This window comes from Terrapene carolina, unplaced genomic scaffold (assembly GCF_002925995.2).
Source record: "Terrapene carolina triunguis isolate 2854851 unplaced genomic scaffold, T_m_triunguis-2.0 Scaffold33911, whole genome shotgun sequence".
Classification (NCBI taxonomy): Eukaryota; Metazoa; Chordata; order Testudines; family Emydidae; genus Terrapene; species Terrapene triunguis.
In genome coordinates this window covers 3,844,847-3,858,637 of record NW_020698262.1, presented here as the reverse complement: position 1 = coordinate 3,858,637, position 13,791 = coordinate 3,844,847, and the positions used below count along the sequence as shown (strand labels likewise).

The 13,791-nt window shown below is 38.0% G+C and overlaps 1 protein-coding gene across 2 annotated transcripts in view; it reads left to right on the top strand.

Annotated features, from left to right (window-relative positions):
• Window positions 1-13,791, top strand: part of LOC113409629 (A disintegrin and metalloproteinase with thrombospondin motifs 18-like) — a 104,204-nt gene that overhangs the window by 53,414 nt on the left and 36,999 nt on the right. For both annotated transcript variants that reach the window (XM_026663765.1, XM_026663766.2), the window contains 5 exons: window positions 599-736; window positions 2,097-2,250; window positions 3,341-3,436; window positions 4,402-4,550; window positions 10,939-11,111. In XM_026663765.1, the coding sequence (XP_026519550.1) occupies window positions 599-736; window positions 2,097-2,250; window positions 3,341-3,436; window positions 4,402-4,550; window positions 10,939-11,111 (710 nt within the window). The remainder of the gene's footprint in view (window positions 1-598; window positions 737-2,096; window positions 2,251-3,340; window positions 3,437-4,401; window positions 4,551-10,938; window positions 11,112-13,791) is intronic.

Genomic DNA, 13,791 nt, shown 5'->3' with positions numbered 1-13,791 from the left:
CCCCCATTGGCCCGGGACGGCGAACCGCGGCGAGTGGGGGCCGCAATTGGCCGAACCTGCCACGTCAGCAGGTAAATAAACTGGCCCGGCCCGCCAGGGTACTTACCCTGGCGAGCCGCATGCCAAACGTTGCCGACCCCTGGAGTAGAGGAATGAGCCCACCACCTTATTTCGCATGGGCCACCAAACAGCTGGTAGATGATAATTGTTTCATTAGCAAACTGATGTGCAGGAAAGAGAACTTTATTAAGCAGGCTGAGACACTGATGTTACATGATGATGTTCTGGTGTTTGTGTACTGGCAGCCTGGGGGTTTGATTTATGTTCCTGAACCCCTGATGCCTCGCCAAACTAGATTTCCCCTGAAACTCAACCTTCTTTATCCAGTTCCATGTATTGTACTCCAAGAATAAATTTCACTCTCTATTAACCTGGGCTTGACTAGTGACCATTTGTCGTGTTCATTTATTTCTGACTTGTGGACTTCGTTGATAGAATTACTGCTATAATATAACAGCATTTCTTTCCCCCTAAAAGCTGTCTCTTGTTTCTGGCATTTTGTTTCGGGTGCCCCTCTCATTTGTGGTTCTCTTTCTAGCTTTGGCATGATTCACGATGGAGAAGGAAATCCCTGTAGAAAAGCCGAAGGTAACATTATGTCTCCCACGCTTACAGGAAACAATGGGGTGTTTTCCTGGTCTGTATGCAGCAGGCAGTATCTCAATAAATTCCTCAGGTAGGTCAGATATAAGTCAGGATCTTCCAGAGGAGGGTGGCAACTCTTAGAATTGGCTTTCTGGTGCAAATACTCATGATTAGAAATTAAAATTTTACTTTGGTGTGGATTTCATCTCTGTGAAAAAGGCCAATACAAAACCAATGTACTAGATGAGCCCACAAACTTTGGTTTGTGTGGGACATAAGTGGTATTATAGGCCTCTGTGCTGGCTCTCTTCATAGGAATGAATTTCATCCTCTGTGAATATGCTGTAATATTCACTTGCATTTCGTTCTTTCCCCAAACGTTCTAGTAAACAGGTTTATTAGAATATTAGTGAAAAGTGAATATAAAAGGGGTGCTGACGGGAAATGCATGAATATTTGTGGATTTTTTCCTGACCTAGTCATATCTGATTGTCATGCCTTCAATAAGCATATTTTACAGAGCTGCTGAAAAGAAAGGAATTCCATTATTTCCCTAGCACGTTGGTACAAACCATGTATGCTGATAAAGGAGCAGCCTTTAGTTTTAGCATTTATGATCACCAGAATTGCAATCTCTGCAACATAAGTTTTTGCTTTTATTACATGAACCCCACAATGGCATAATATGCATACATTGCCATTAAATATAGGAGTGGACACTTAGATACCAAACTGGTTTACCTGACTAGGGGAAAGGAAAGATGACAGAATTTGGGGTGATTTTCTCTGCCACAGTAAGTAATATTGCTATAGGAAAATTATTAATCCACGTTGGGGCATTCAAGCATTTAGTATGGCCCAACAGACGCATAGTTGGAAGGCAAATTGTAGGTAGATTGAACTTCCATACTCATGGAACCACAAGCACTAAGGAGGAAGAATGATGGATAACAATATGCAATTTTGGCTTTAACATGTGCGCAACCAGCCAAAAACACACAATGCTGATTGGTCTCTCAACTAAAACTCTGTGGCCTTTTTGTATGGCCTTTCACATGAAGAAAACGCAGAAATGAGACCCTGCATATGTGGGTTCTGCATCAGATCCTGTGTTGCACTTCTGGAAAGCGTAGTCTAGGGAGATCTCCTTGCTCTTGGTTACACTCACATAAGGAAGGGAGAATAGGAAATTGACACCATTTATATCTAATATTACCATAATCCTAGAGCCTGGGAATTCCTGCTTCCTAAAACTTTGCAGGTCAGGCTACCAACAAGAAGTCAACATCTCTTGGCTTCTGCAGCAAGTATTCTCATTCAGTGCATGCCTACAATGCTCGTGAAAGGTACTGTATGCAATAGCATGTGTTTTTGCTGTTCTGTAGCAAATAAAAGTCTTTTTGATTAAAAAGCTCAACATCATGATTAATAAATATACGTTCTCATTATAGTACAGCTCAAGCTGCTTGCCTGATTGATGAACCTAAACAAACAGGACAATATAAATACCCTGATAAACTGCCAGGGCAGATCTATGATGCTGATACCCAGTGCAAATGGCAATTTGGAATGAAAGCAAAACTATGCAACCTCAGTTTTGTGAAGGTACCTGTTAATATCTTTTTGACAAAGTTAGAACTGACATTAGAAGACTGTAATGTCCTATAAATGAGTGCAAGGAGTACGAGCAACAAGGTCTGGATTATTTCTAAACCTGAAATTGCTTGGCATGCTTGTCATATGCTCTGAAGGCTCTAGCCTGTTAGGGAGTTTCATGACCCCAGAGGGAGCTTCAGAAGGGACTGTGCCTCTGAGATGCAAAATCTTTCCAGGATCCACAAAAAGCCCAGGCTGACTGCACAAGCTTCACCATTCATTAGGATGCTACAGCATGCTCTTTTCTCCAGTGACCAGGGTGGTGTGGCTACAACTCAGGGGAAACTAAGTGCTCCAATTGTGTCACTTGTACAGAGGGTGCAAGGAAAGGAAGATTTTATATGTTCCTTCAGTCCTTATTCATTTGCAAAAAGCCCTGGCACAATATAGCTCCTCTTGAGAAGATTATTTCAGAGTAATAAAAATGCAGCTTTCCATCCTTAGCTTTTTGATGTAGGATGTAGTCATATTAACCCATTATTTATGTAGGTGGCTGTTCTGGCCCCTTCGATTTCTTTAAGAAAGGTGTTCTGCTAAAATCACAATATGGTCATTCTGACGATGTGTTGTCATTATTAATTATTAGTATTATTCTTATGGCTATGCTGCAACATTTGGGATTATTTTATGTTAACCAGCATTTTGCCAGATGACAACAATTTTTTTATACACAGTCTTTCCAAACATTTCATGTGTGTTTCAAGAAAATTGTTTCCCTCCACATTTTTAGAAGGCCTGTAGAGTTGTTCATGTTCTGCCCTTGGAGTTTTAATAGCTAGTTGGTTCTTTTATAGTCTCACCTTGAAAAGACAAGAAAATAATCAGAGAACCAAACTTGAAAATGTTCTAGAAATATGAAGTCAGTAGACCAGCGTGTATCATTATGCTATAAAACGTAGAACTAGTTCTTCTTTGTTCAGAAATGGGTCTAATTCATAGGGCTTTTGTGATAGCAAAGGAATGCTTTGATGAAGTGTCACTCATGGAAAACTTCTAGACATCAGCATACAATGGGGGAATTCTCTGATTTTTTTTCTAGGATATATGCAAATCACTCTGGTGTCATAAAGTAGGTCATAGATGTGAGACAAAGTTCATGCCAGCAGCGGAAGGGACAGCTTGTGGCATAAGTATGGTAAGTTATTTAATTAGTGGAGCTACAGTATTGTAACTTGTATTAGAATACAGTGGACCGAGGGCCTGATCCAACTCTCATTTAAGTCATTGAAAAAAATAGAATGCTTTTAATAGGACTTAGAGCAAGGCTGCAAATTCATTCCTGGCAGAAGCAGCATATGTTTTACTGTAGCGGCTTATGCCAGGAATGAATTTGGCCCATAGTCTATAGATGTATTATCTTTATTGATCAGCCTGTTGGAAGGAGTCTGAGGACATGTTCATTTGCTTTACCATGACAATGTAATTGCAAGTATGAGAGATAATAATAATCGTTGCTATTGGTGCGTGTGATTCAATAATTACTGATATTTTATTTTACTGTAACATGTAATTTGTATTAGATATTGTAATTTTCAAGAGCCTGATTTGTTTCCTTGCTGTATTTGAGTATTTTCCTTCATTTCCCCCTTTCTCTTATTGCAATAACAGTAAATTAATAGCTAGAGGGGAAAATGGCCTCTAATTTTTATATGCCCAACTCTGAATGTCTGGGGCTGATTTAGAGGTGCTAGGCACCATCAGCAGCTGTTAACATCAGCTGGAGTTTTTGGTACTCATCACTTCTGAAAATCAGACTTAGAGTATCTGAAGTTGGCCAGCCAAAATTGAAGCACCCAAAATTAGAGACCACTTTTTAAAATTTGGTCCTCAGTCATTTCAACATAGGCAGAGACTCAAAGCTAGACAAGTGCTAGAGTTTGTCTTTTTACATGTCATCTTATTTATCTTGTTACTACCCAGGGCCCCAATCCTGCTAACACTTCTGTGAGCCATCCCATTGAATTCAATGGGACTGCTAATTTATATAGAGTTAAATGAATGCTTAAGTGATGGCAGGATTGGCACCTGGGTCTTTTCTTCTCAGCAGCCTACTAGGTAGCACCAGCTGTGATGGGACATTTGTTGACATTCTTTTGACAGTGGTGTCGAAGAGGTCAGTGTGTCAGATATGGAGATCATGGACCCAAGCCTGTTAATGGCCAATGGGCTGCGTGGTCTGAGTGGTCCAAGTGTTCTCGGACCTGTGGAGGTGGAGTCACCTATCAAGAGAGACACTGCAATAACCCAAAGTAAGACATTGATGTGGAAAGGTATTGTTTTTATAATAATTATTTCTGATACAACAAAAAAGGGGAAAGAGTAGATTTTGTTGCAAATTCACATGGGGGTAACTGCTTCTGAGACTCTCAGAAAGCTCCACAGTACACTGTGAGTAGTCAGTTACAAATCAGTAGGATGGAGAGCTCTGAAAGAGGAAGGATATTCCGATATCAGGGACGAAGGGCCTGTCTAAAGCCCACTGACATAAGTGAATAGACACCCATTGACATCAATGGGTTTTTGATCAGGCCTGACTGAGTTTTAAATAGAACTGGTTGAAACATAGCAAAATGTTTAAAACTACAGTTGGTCAAAAAATGAGATTTATTTTGCCAAAATTTTGTCCCTTTTTTATTCTAAAGTAGCTCTAATGTCTATTTTAATCTGTACATTTTACTGTAATATTGTGTACATGCTCCCACACTGTCTTCCCAGCTTTCACTAATGTATACCTTAATTGGCATTTCTGTCCAAAAGGCAAAGATTACATTGCCCTATAGATTGAAAAAACCCTCTCATTGCTTAGAATTACCATTTCAGATGAGTGATGAAGTGCTATCGATCCAGCATTTTCCCCAAGCATTCAATTCGGTTTAGCTTGCAGGGAAAAAAAGGTTCACTGGTTTATTCTGGACACATCTCTAGACAGGCATAGACACACATGCTCTCCATCGTAGTCAATAAAATGATTATTTAAACCATGGCCAATAAAAAGACAAAATATGACAGATTTTATATGAAACTGTAAAGTAGCATACACACCTACTATATAATGTTATAGTAGCAATATTCACACTTCACATTTTATATTATGGGAACATGTGGGTTAGTTATAACAGTCTCTGTTGCCCTTCAATTAATGGAACTAATCCTTAAAAATCTATGGCAGGGCACTTGCTTAACTTTTCTGTTGTGTCTCAGTGTTATTGGATAGACACAGGATTCGTGGTATATATGAATTCACAGCAGTCTCTAGATGTGCACAATGGGTTCTCAATGGAGAATCACATATACATTTGAAATTGTTTTTTAGATTGGTCCATTTGCGTCACAATTTTAATGCAGGTAGATAGATTTTAGTTTTTATGCTGAAGTTTCCATGGGATCTATGTATATACTATCTATCTATCTACTTAGTGCTCTTTTCTCAAGTTCTTGTATGGCTATCTTGGCACAGCACAGAATACAGAAGGGGGACCTCTACTAATTGAAATGTTTCAACTAGCTTGAGTACTTTGATTTACATTTCAGCCAGTGTTATAAGTAAACCATTCCAATAGGAACCGTGTGTGACTGCAATATATTGTATTTAAACCATCATTAAGAAATGTGTGTTATGGATTTTGGTATGAACACATGTTATGTTCAATGCCAGTACTTGATCTTGTCTCTGCCTACTCTAATTACATTATGCTAATGATAATTCACTTAGAGCCAAGAGGAGTAACTATAAATCTCTATCAGAATTAGACTTATGAAACCCCAACACTATAAAAAACACTGTCTACAGAACATCCTGTTCCAGGATGAACAAATACACATATAGATGTATTTCACATCCCTGACCAATAGTGCTTTTAAAATAAAGGTGAATGCATTGGAAAGTAGTTGTTAACTAGTTGCAATGTGGAAACTGTATTCACTGTATTCTGTGCATGTGCACATGCACGTAATCCTAATGATTCAGACTTAAATCTTCAAAATTCCTGACATTCATTTCTGTTTCCCAAATCCAAACTGCATGTGAAAAACTAAATTTGTTTCTCCCACTTTGATTTTTCAAAGGTTTTGGATGACACCAAGGCATTCAGCTAATTTAGCCTTAACTGTTGGTGAAATTCAGTCTTCAGCATCATGAGTATGCCCCACTGAAGATTCATTTCAGCCCTCAAAATAGGGCTTCTAAATACATGGCCTGATTTTCAAAAGCATTGAGTCTCCAGTGACTTCAGTAGGAACTACTGGATGTTCAGTGAGTTTAAAGATCAGATCACTTATTTGGAGCTTAAATATGAAGTAAATTTAGATTCCTGGTTTTGAAAATCTTTTCCTGTTTGTGTGCGCACATCTGTGTGTGAGTATGAGTCTCTTCCTGTAAATAATACCCAACCAATTCAATTTCCTTTTTGTTGACACTTGTAACACAGTCACTGTGGTCCTGCCCTAGAGTCTTTTGAAACATAGTCTGAATGACAGTCTGAGTTAAGCATGAATTTACACTACCAAACACCTACTGAGGTCAGTTATAGTACACTGAGAGCTATTCAGATTTGCTAAACTCATTACGCTTGTATAAATTGCTACAGCATAATTTTAGGGATCTGGTTTTCATACATCACAACATTTTACAATTAAGATAGTTTCCCAAGAAATAGATTACATAATTTAATAGTTCAGCTGGTAAAGGGCCTAAATAGTGCCCAAGAGATTTAAGTTAATACCTAAATCATATCACTGGGATTGCGTCCTACCTGCTTCATAATTGTGCACTGGTTGCTAAAATATTAGAATACAGTTTTAGGCATGTGCATAATAAAAAGACTAAAATAATAATAATAATGTATTAACTAAAACAACTTTTTATTCTTTTGTATTCAATTATTTTAAGAATGATCACAAGCACTGAAAATTTAAAGTAATGATGCAGTTTGAAACAGTAACTAATCAAATTTTATAAGGACTGTGAAAAAATTCTATAGACCATTGACTTCATATAGGAAAAAAAGGCACGTTAGCATTGTAATACTATTAATAGCATTTGGGCCTATGCTGAAGTGTGCACATCTAGATGTAAACTATTCCAAAATTTGAAGGAGTTTGGAGCCAGCACTTCATGGTCTAGTTACCATTATTAACTGTACTGCATTGAATACCATCTCTGTAAAGAGCAGTGTACAGATCATTGCAGTGTATTGTTTGTATTCCATCTGTCAGCTTCAAGTGAATAGTCATCCCAGATCTTTTAATTGTTGTCACATCTGCTCCAACAAGGTATTGACTACATGTCTATTTGGTTTTGTTTTTTGCAGAAGATGTGACTTCATAATCAATCATTTAGATACTACTATAATGATGGAATGTGCATATGGTAACACATATATATACCAGTAGGGCTGCTTAAAATTATTTTGGAGTAGGGGCATTGGCTTTGCTATGGGTATCGCAGACGGGCAAATTCATTTAAGCCACACGAATAGTATTTTAATACCTTAGGTCTTTTTTTAAATGTGTTATTTATTAGTACATTTATTGGAGTCTTTGTGCTTGGACTCTTTGAGATGGTTTATAAATTAGTCTTTGGAGTCTATTCTCTGCAGCCCCTACTTCAAAACTTCTTGGGTGGTTTGGTATCCCCTTCGTTCTTCCATTGTCTGAATCCAGAAAACACCTAGACACGTGAGAAACTTTACTCCTATGTGTGAAGTTATGAATGTGTGTGTGTGGATCAGGGCCTTCAATTGTAAGCTCTTCGGGACAGAGACTGTGCACTCCTATTTGTATTGTGAGATGTGTAGTACACTATTTGGTTCTGCTAAATAAACAAAAACAACAATAATATCATTTGATTAGTACATTGAAATTTACATGGATATCTCCGCTTAGCCTCTCCCCATCCTGAAGATCCATAGGACAACAAAGCCAGCCTTCTTTTTTATAAAGATTACCCTTTCCACATAGTAACAGCTCAGGGTTAGATTGTGGTTAGCCCTAACTTAACACGCGAGTCCTCTTGGACAGCCCATGTAAGGGCTTCCCAGAGGTGAGGAGTCTTCTAATTAGTTTCTCCCCTTTGGGAGTGACTCATTGATAAGGGGCAGAGACAGGTGAGGAGTAAGCAGAACCCTACCCATACCCTACCTCTCACTTATTCACTGACCAGCAGTTTGGTAGAGAGTGGAGTATTCCGGACCATTTAAAGTTCTGTAGCACAAATGGAAAACTAGAATGCTTCTCTCGGTGCTCCTCTAGGTTGGTGGAGCTTTTTACCATCCTCAGTTGCAGGGCTGGGGCTAAAAGCCACAATCTAATCCTAAATTATTCTGTTATTTCGCTTGTTTGGTGACTTTTACTTGGGCAGGGACTTGCTTCCTTTCCCCCACTTACATATAGAGAGTCTTGTTCCCTAGGCCAGAGGAACTAAAAGAAATCATACATGCTGTAAAGGAAAGGCATCTGAACAGAAATGAGTATGGGCCCAACAACTTTTCCTACTTTATTCAGGCAAAACTGTCATCTATTACACTCAGTCAACATATATGCTATCTGAGCTGAAGAATAGTTTTGGCTGAATTGAACGGCTGCCAATCAAGATGGGAAGCATGCCTTAGTTCACTATAGGCCCAGTGTTAAGATGGCTAGTAACGATTCTAGTCCATCCCTGGGTGAGGTCAGTGCAAGATTGTTCCCTAGAGCACATTTCCCTAGTGCTCTGCCCAGTTTTAAATGGGCTAACAGATGGATTTCCACCATTTCCTTTGAGAGACTGTTCTGTAGTCCAGTATTCACTAAAGACTTCTGAAAAAGCCAGCTATTGTATTGCCTTCAAAGCAGTAATGCTGATTCAAGACATGAAAACAGACTCCAGCTTGTTTTACAAATGTATGAGGATTAGAATGTGGGAATAAGCAAATAGTATAAAATATAATTGCAAAATGCACCTGGAATCTCTTATCCATATTTTACCTACATGTCCCCTCAGCATCACTCCACAATGGATTCAACAGGAAAGTGTGTTAACATAAGTTACAAGATATACTGGACGTTTATAATACAGTGTGTAGGGATTTAAACAAACTGTTCCCATTATCTTAGTTAGGAACTGTGCAAATACTGCACCAGGTACATTATTCTGAAAGTGTTTCCCGTGATGTTTGTGTAACATAGCCAAGCCATTCACTAAAATACCATAACATGCATTCCAAGTGTGTATTTTCCCTAACCTCTTAAACCATCATTAGACAAATGTATGCAGGTGCAGAATTGGAACAAAAGTCTACTTACATCTTTTTCACTAGAAACAAGGCTAAGTGGAATAATACAAAATACTTGATAATGGTTAGGCTGCTGGTTTGCTGAGAACACAGCTTATCATACTGACCAATACGGTCAGATTGTTTCCTTGTATGTCCCTGTCCATCTGTCTATATCCATCTATTTTCTCTTGTATTATATTTAGACGGTAAGCTCTTTAGGGTAGGGACTGTTTTTTTTGTTCTGTGTTTGTACAGTACCTAGCACAATGGGGTTCTGGTCCATGCCTGGGGCTCCCAGGTACTATGAAAATATAAATAATGCTAACAACAATAATAAAATCATATAGTTTTGGGGACAGTGGTATACTGGAACACTGCAGAATTGTACATTGAAACCATAACATCAGTAGATTTCTATATAGATCTGCAAGGAATAGAGAGGTGAATGAATACAGTAATCAACTGATCAGCTCTCGTAGGCATGCTGAAAAAAAGCAAGGCTAACATTTTTAATTTGTTTATATTTATATACACCCAGCTAGCGTTAAAAATCGGATTACATAATTAATATATGAATACTAGCAAACTAATGATATAGTTTATCTTCGTACTAGTCCAAATTTAGCAAAGCATCACTATTCAGAAGGGTATTCAAGTGCACAATTAAAGTCCATTGAAGTCAGTGTGCCTTAAACATGTGTGTAAAGTTAAACATGTACATAAGTGCTTTCCTACATCAGAACAACCGTGCACAATCCCTTGTTCTCCTGTAAGAGTTGAGCTGCTGGGTAACTATTTAAAGGAACATTTCTACATATTGTAGTTTTAACAATTATCAGAATGCAATTGTTCATTCAGTGTATGTTTGATTAGTTTTATGTTATCTGTTATTTTTTCCTTTATTAACAACTATTATGGTAAATAATTATTGTTACATACATGAGAATTCCTGGATCACAGTAAACTGAAAACTGGCATATAGCAAGTCAGTACATTGATACTGTTTACTTCCGCAGGTCAGTAATTCTGAGATCTGTAATTGTGTTGACCGATCAGATCATACATGCAAATAAAAATACCCTGACTGGCAAGAGTTTAATTCAGTGAAAACAGTATTTACTTCTAGATGGGCACATGGTTAAATTGATATATAATGATCCAAGCAGATAGCGTTTGTTGACTACTTTGCTTGGTTTTGGTGATAATTAAAATTAATTGTATCTTGAGAGAAATAGTGACCTTTTGGGTCAATAAGTTGTGCTGTTTAGCTCAACAGAAGTCAATAGAATGGTGCTTCTTAACGAACTGTCATTGAACGTATTTAACAGGTGTCAATCACATCCACTTTTGGTTTTGCAAAATATTCTTTTTTCTTTCTTTGTAGGCCACAGTATGGTGGCAAGTTCTGTCAGGGCTCCAGTCGTATTTATCAGCTTTGCAATATTCAGCCATGTCCACCCAATAGTCTGGATTTCCGTGCCCAGCAGTGTGCAGAATTTAACAGCAAGCCTTTCCGTGGATGGTACTACAGCTGGAAGCCCTATACTAAAGTTGAAGGTAATTTGGCCATGGTTCTGATTGACAAAATAATTTGTGTGAGGCAGGCTACCTTGTTATAATTCATTGATATTTTCTGGGCCAAATGCAGCCCCTCTGTGAGTGTGTGGAAATCCAGGGAGACTTCTGTGGAGCTGCACATGCTTTCTAGCAGGGCTGAATTTGGTCTTCGGTGTAACATCACATGTAAGAGCCTGCAAAGTTGGCTTTGATCGTGAATTTAGATCTCTATCCTCTGTTCCCTGACCATGCTGTCCCTCACTTTTGTTTTATATTGCCTTTTTTTTTGTTAAAACAAAACAAAACTAAAAAACCAAAGCAAACCCAAACAACAAACCACCTTTTCCCACGAATTTCTCTATATGGGAACCACCAACTCCTACAATAACATGCCAGAATCTTCATTCATTTGGAATGTTCTCAGATTTCTAAATGTAACAGTAAATCAACCCTTTCGAGTTTCCTACTGGTATATTCTCATGAGAATTGTTGCTGGGGCTTTATAAGACTCATAGCTCAGTAAATATTCCTTCTCTGTTGCTCAAGTTTAAGTTTATTTTTCCTGCATAAGCCTCAATTTTGTAAACATCCAGTATCATTATTAGGATTTTATTGGGTAGTTAATAGCTACAAATACTTCCCCGTAGTTTCAAAGCACAGTGAATATTTGTGATTGCTATTTCTTAAACGAAAGTGGCGGGTATATGTCATATTGTGGCTGCTTTGTCTACAATTCACAGAAGTCGCCTTCAAATATCTTGAGAGGACATACTTTTACATACATATATATTTTAAAATATGCTTTTATTTGTGGTCTGTTAAATATTCTTTAGAGGATAGTCAACATTAGCTGGGAATACAGTGATTTAAGCCATCTTTATTTATACAGACATGATATAAGTAGTTTGATGACTGGTTAGAAGCCTGCTTTCTGATATAGCCATTGTGGGTGGGAGGAATGTGTAAAGTTAAAAAGGAGTGATCTAGTTGGCGTGGGTCTCAGAACTAGGTGGCAATGTCTATTGCATTAAATCCTTCATATGATGTATCTTGTTTAATATTTACTATCATGGTGACACATTTATGTTAAACAGATGGGCCAAGATTTTCAAAAATAGGAGCCTACTTTTAGGCATTAAGGAAATTTTTTTAAAAAGCACCAGAGGGATTTAGGAGCACAAGTACTGTTGAAAGTAAACAGGACGTACACACCTAAAGCCCCATATGTGCTTTTCAACATCTCCCCCTAAGTCTGTATTTAGACTTAAATATGTGGACTGATTTTCAAAACTGCTGAGCAGCTTTTATCTTCAATGGAAACTTCTGGGTATTGAAAATTAGAATACTTGGGGTATGTCTACACTGCAAAAAAACACCCACCTCAGCAAGTCTCAGAGCCTGGGTCTACAGACTCAGGTTCACATTACAGCACTAAAAATAGCAGTGCAGATGTTCCTGCTTGGGCTGGAGCTTGAGCTCTGAGACATCCCACCCCCCCTCTGAGTTTCAGAGCCCACACAGGAATATCTAACACTCTATTTTTAACACCGTAGCATGAGCCCTGTGAGCCTGAGTCTTGAGACCAGGGATCTGAGACTCACTGACGCGAGTGTTTTTTCGCAGTGTAGACATACCCTTAGTTAGAAGCCTAAGCATATATTTAGCAGTCTAACTTTAGGCTCCTGTTTTTTGAAATCTTGGCCATAGTGCTTAATATTGATAGTAAGTGACTCAATAATACTGTCCAGTCTATAAAAAGCAATCATTATAATATAATTATTGAATTTTCCAATATAGAACCAATCAATTCCCTTGTAGGCATAATGTGTGTTCTGTGTATAAGAAGGACTTGATTGCCAGCTAACTGTGCATAGGGATGGCCCTATATCAAATGGCACCCCAAGCGAGGAGTGTCTTTGGCGCCCCTCCCCCCCCGTTTATTAAACTTTTGAATACCTTATTTTTTATTGCATTTGTAGCCCATTTCACAACTTTGATGCACAACTTGCATGCATGATTTATCCCTGTCATATAAGACAATACATTTGCGTGCTAGGATCTGTAAATCTGTATTTATTCATGCCATATATAAGCAAATAAAAAAAAAGTTTCCTCTAATCTTATAGACACTTTTTAATTTTAAGAATAGCTGAAATGTACTAACATCAAGAAATTGAACTATGCACCAATGTTGGATGGACCAGTATTAAATAGTGTTACAGTAGGTGACAGCCTTAGAATGTTAACCCTAGTCCTTTAGTTCAAAAGGTCTGTGTTATTCTGTTTCAGTTATTTTCCCATCAAATTTGCCCCTTGCTGCTAACTAGATTGTAACTGAACTTTTCGCTTCCTATACTGAGCTCCTGAAGGCTTCTTTGTAGGCATCTTTCCCTTTCTACAGGGGAAAACTGACAGCATTACGGAGAGCAAAAGTCTATGTTCCGCAGTCTTAGAAAGTCATCAAACATTACGTGTTAAGCATGGCAAAAGTAGTAACAGTATTTCTTTTATTTTGTTACATAGATAGAGGTTCAATAGATATCTCTGGTGTCTCATTAAATATCTCCTTTATGAGTCACTATTTGCACTCTTCAAATTTTAAAACACAAGTACACTTTCACAATTACACAGTAAAACAAGGTTCACAATATCGCATATGGGCTCTCACTTCACTTCAGTT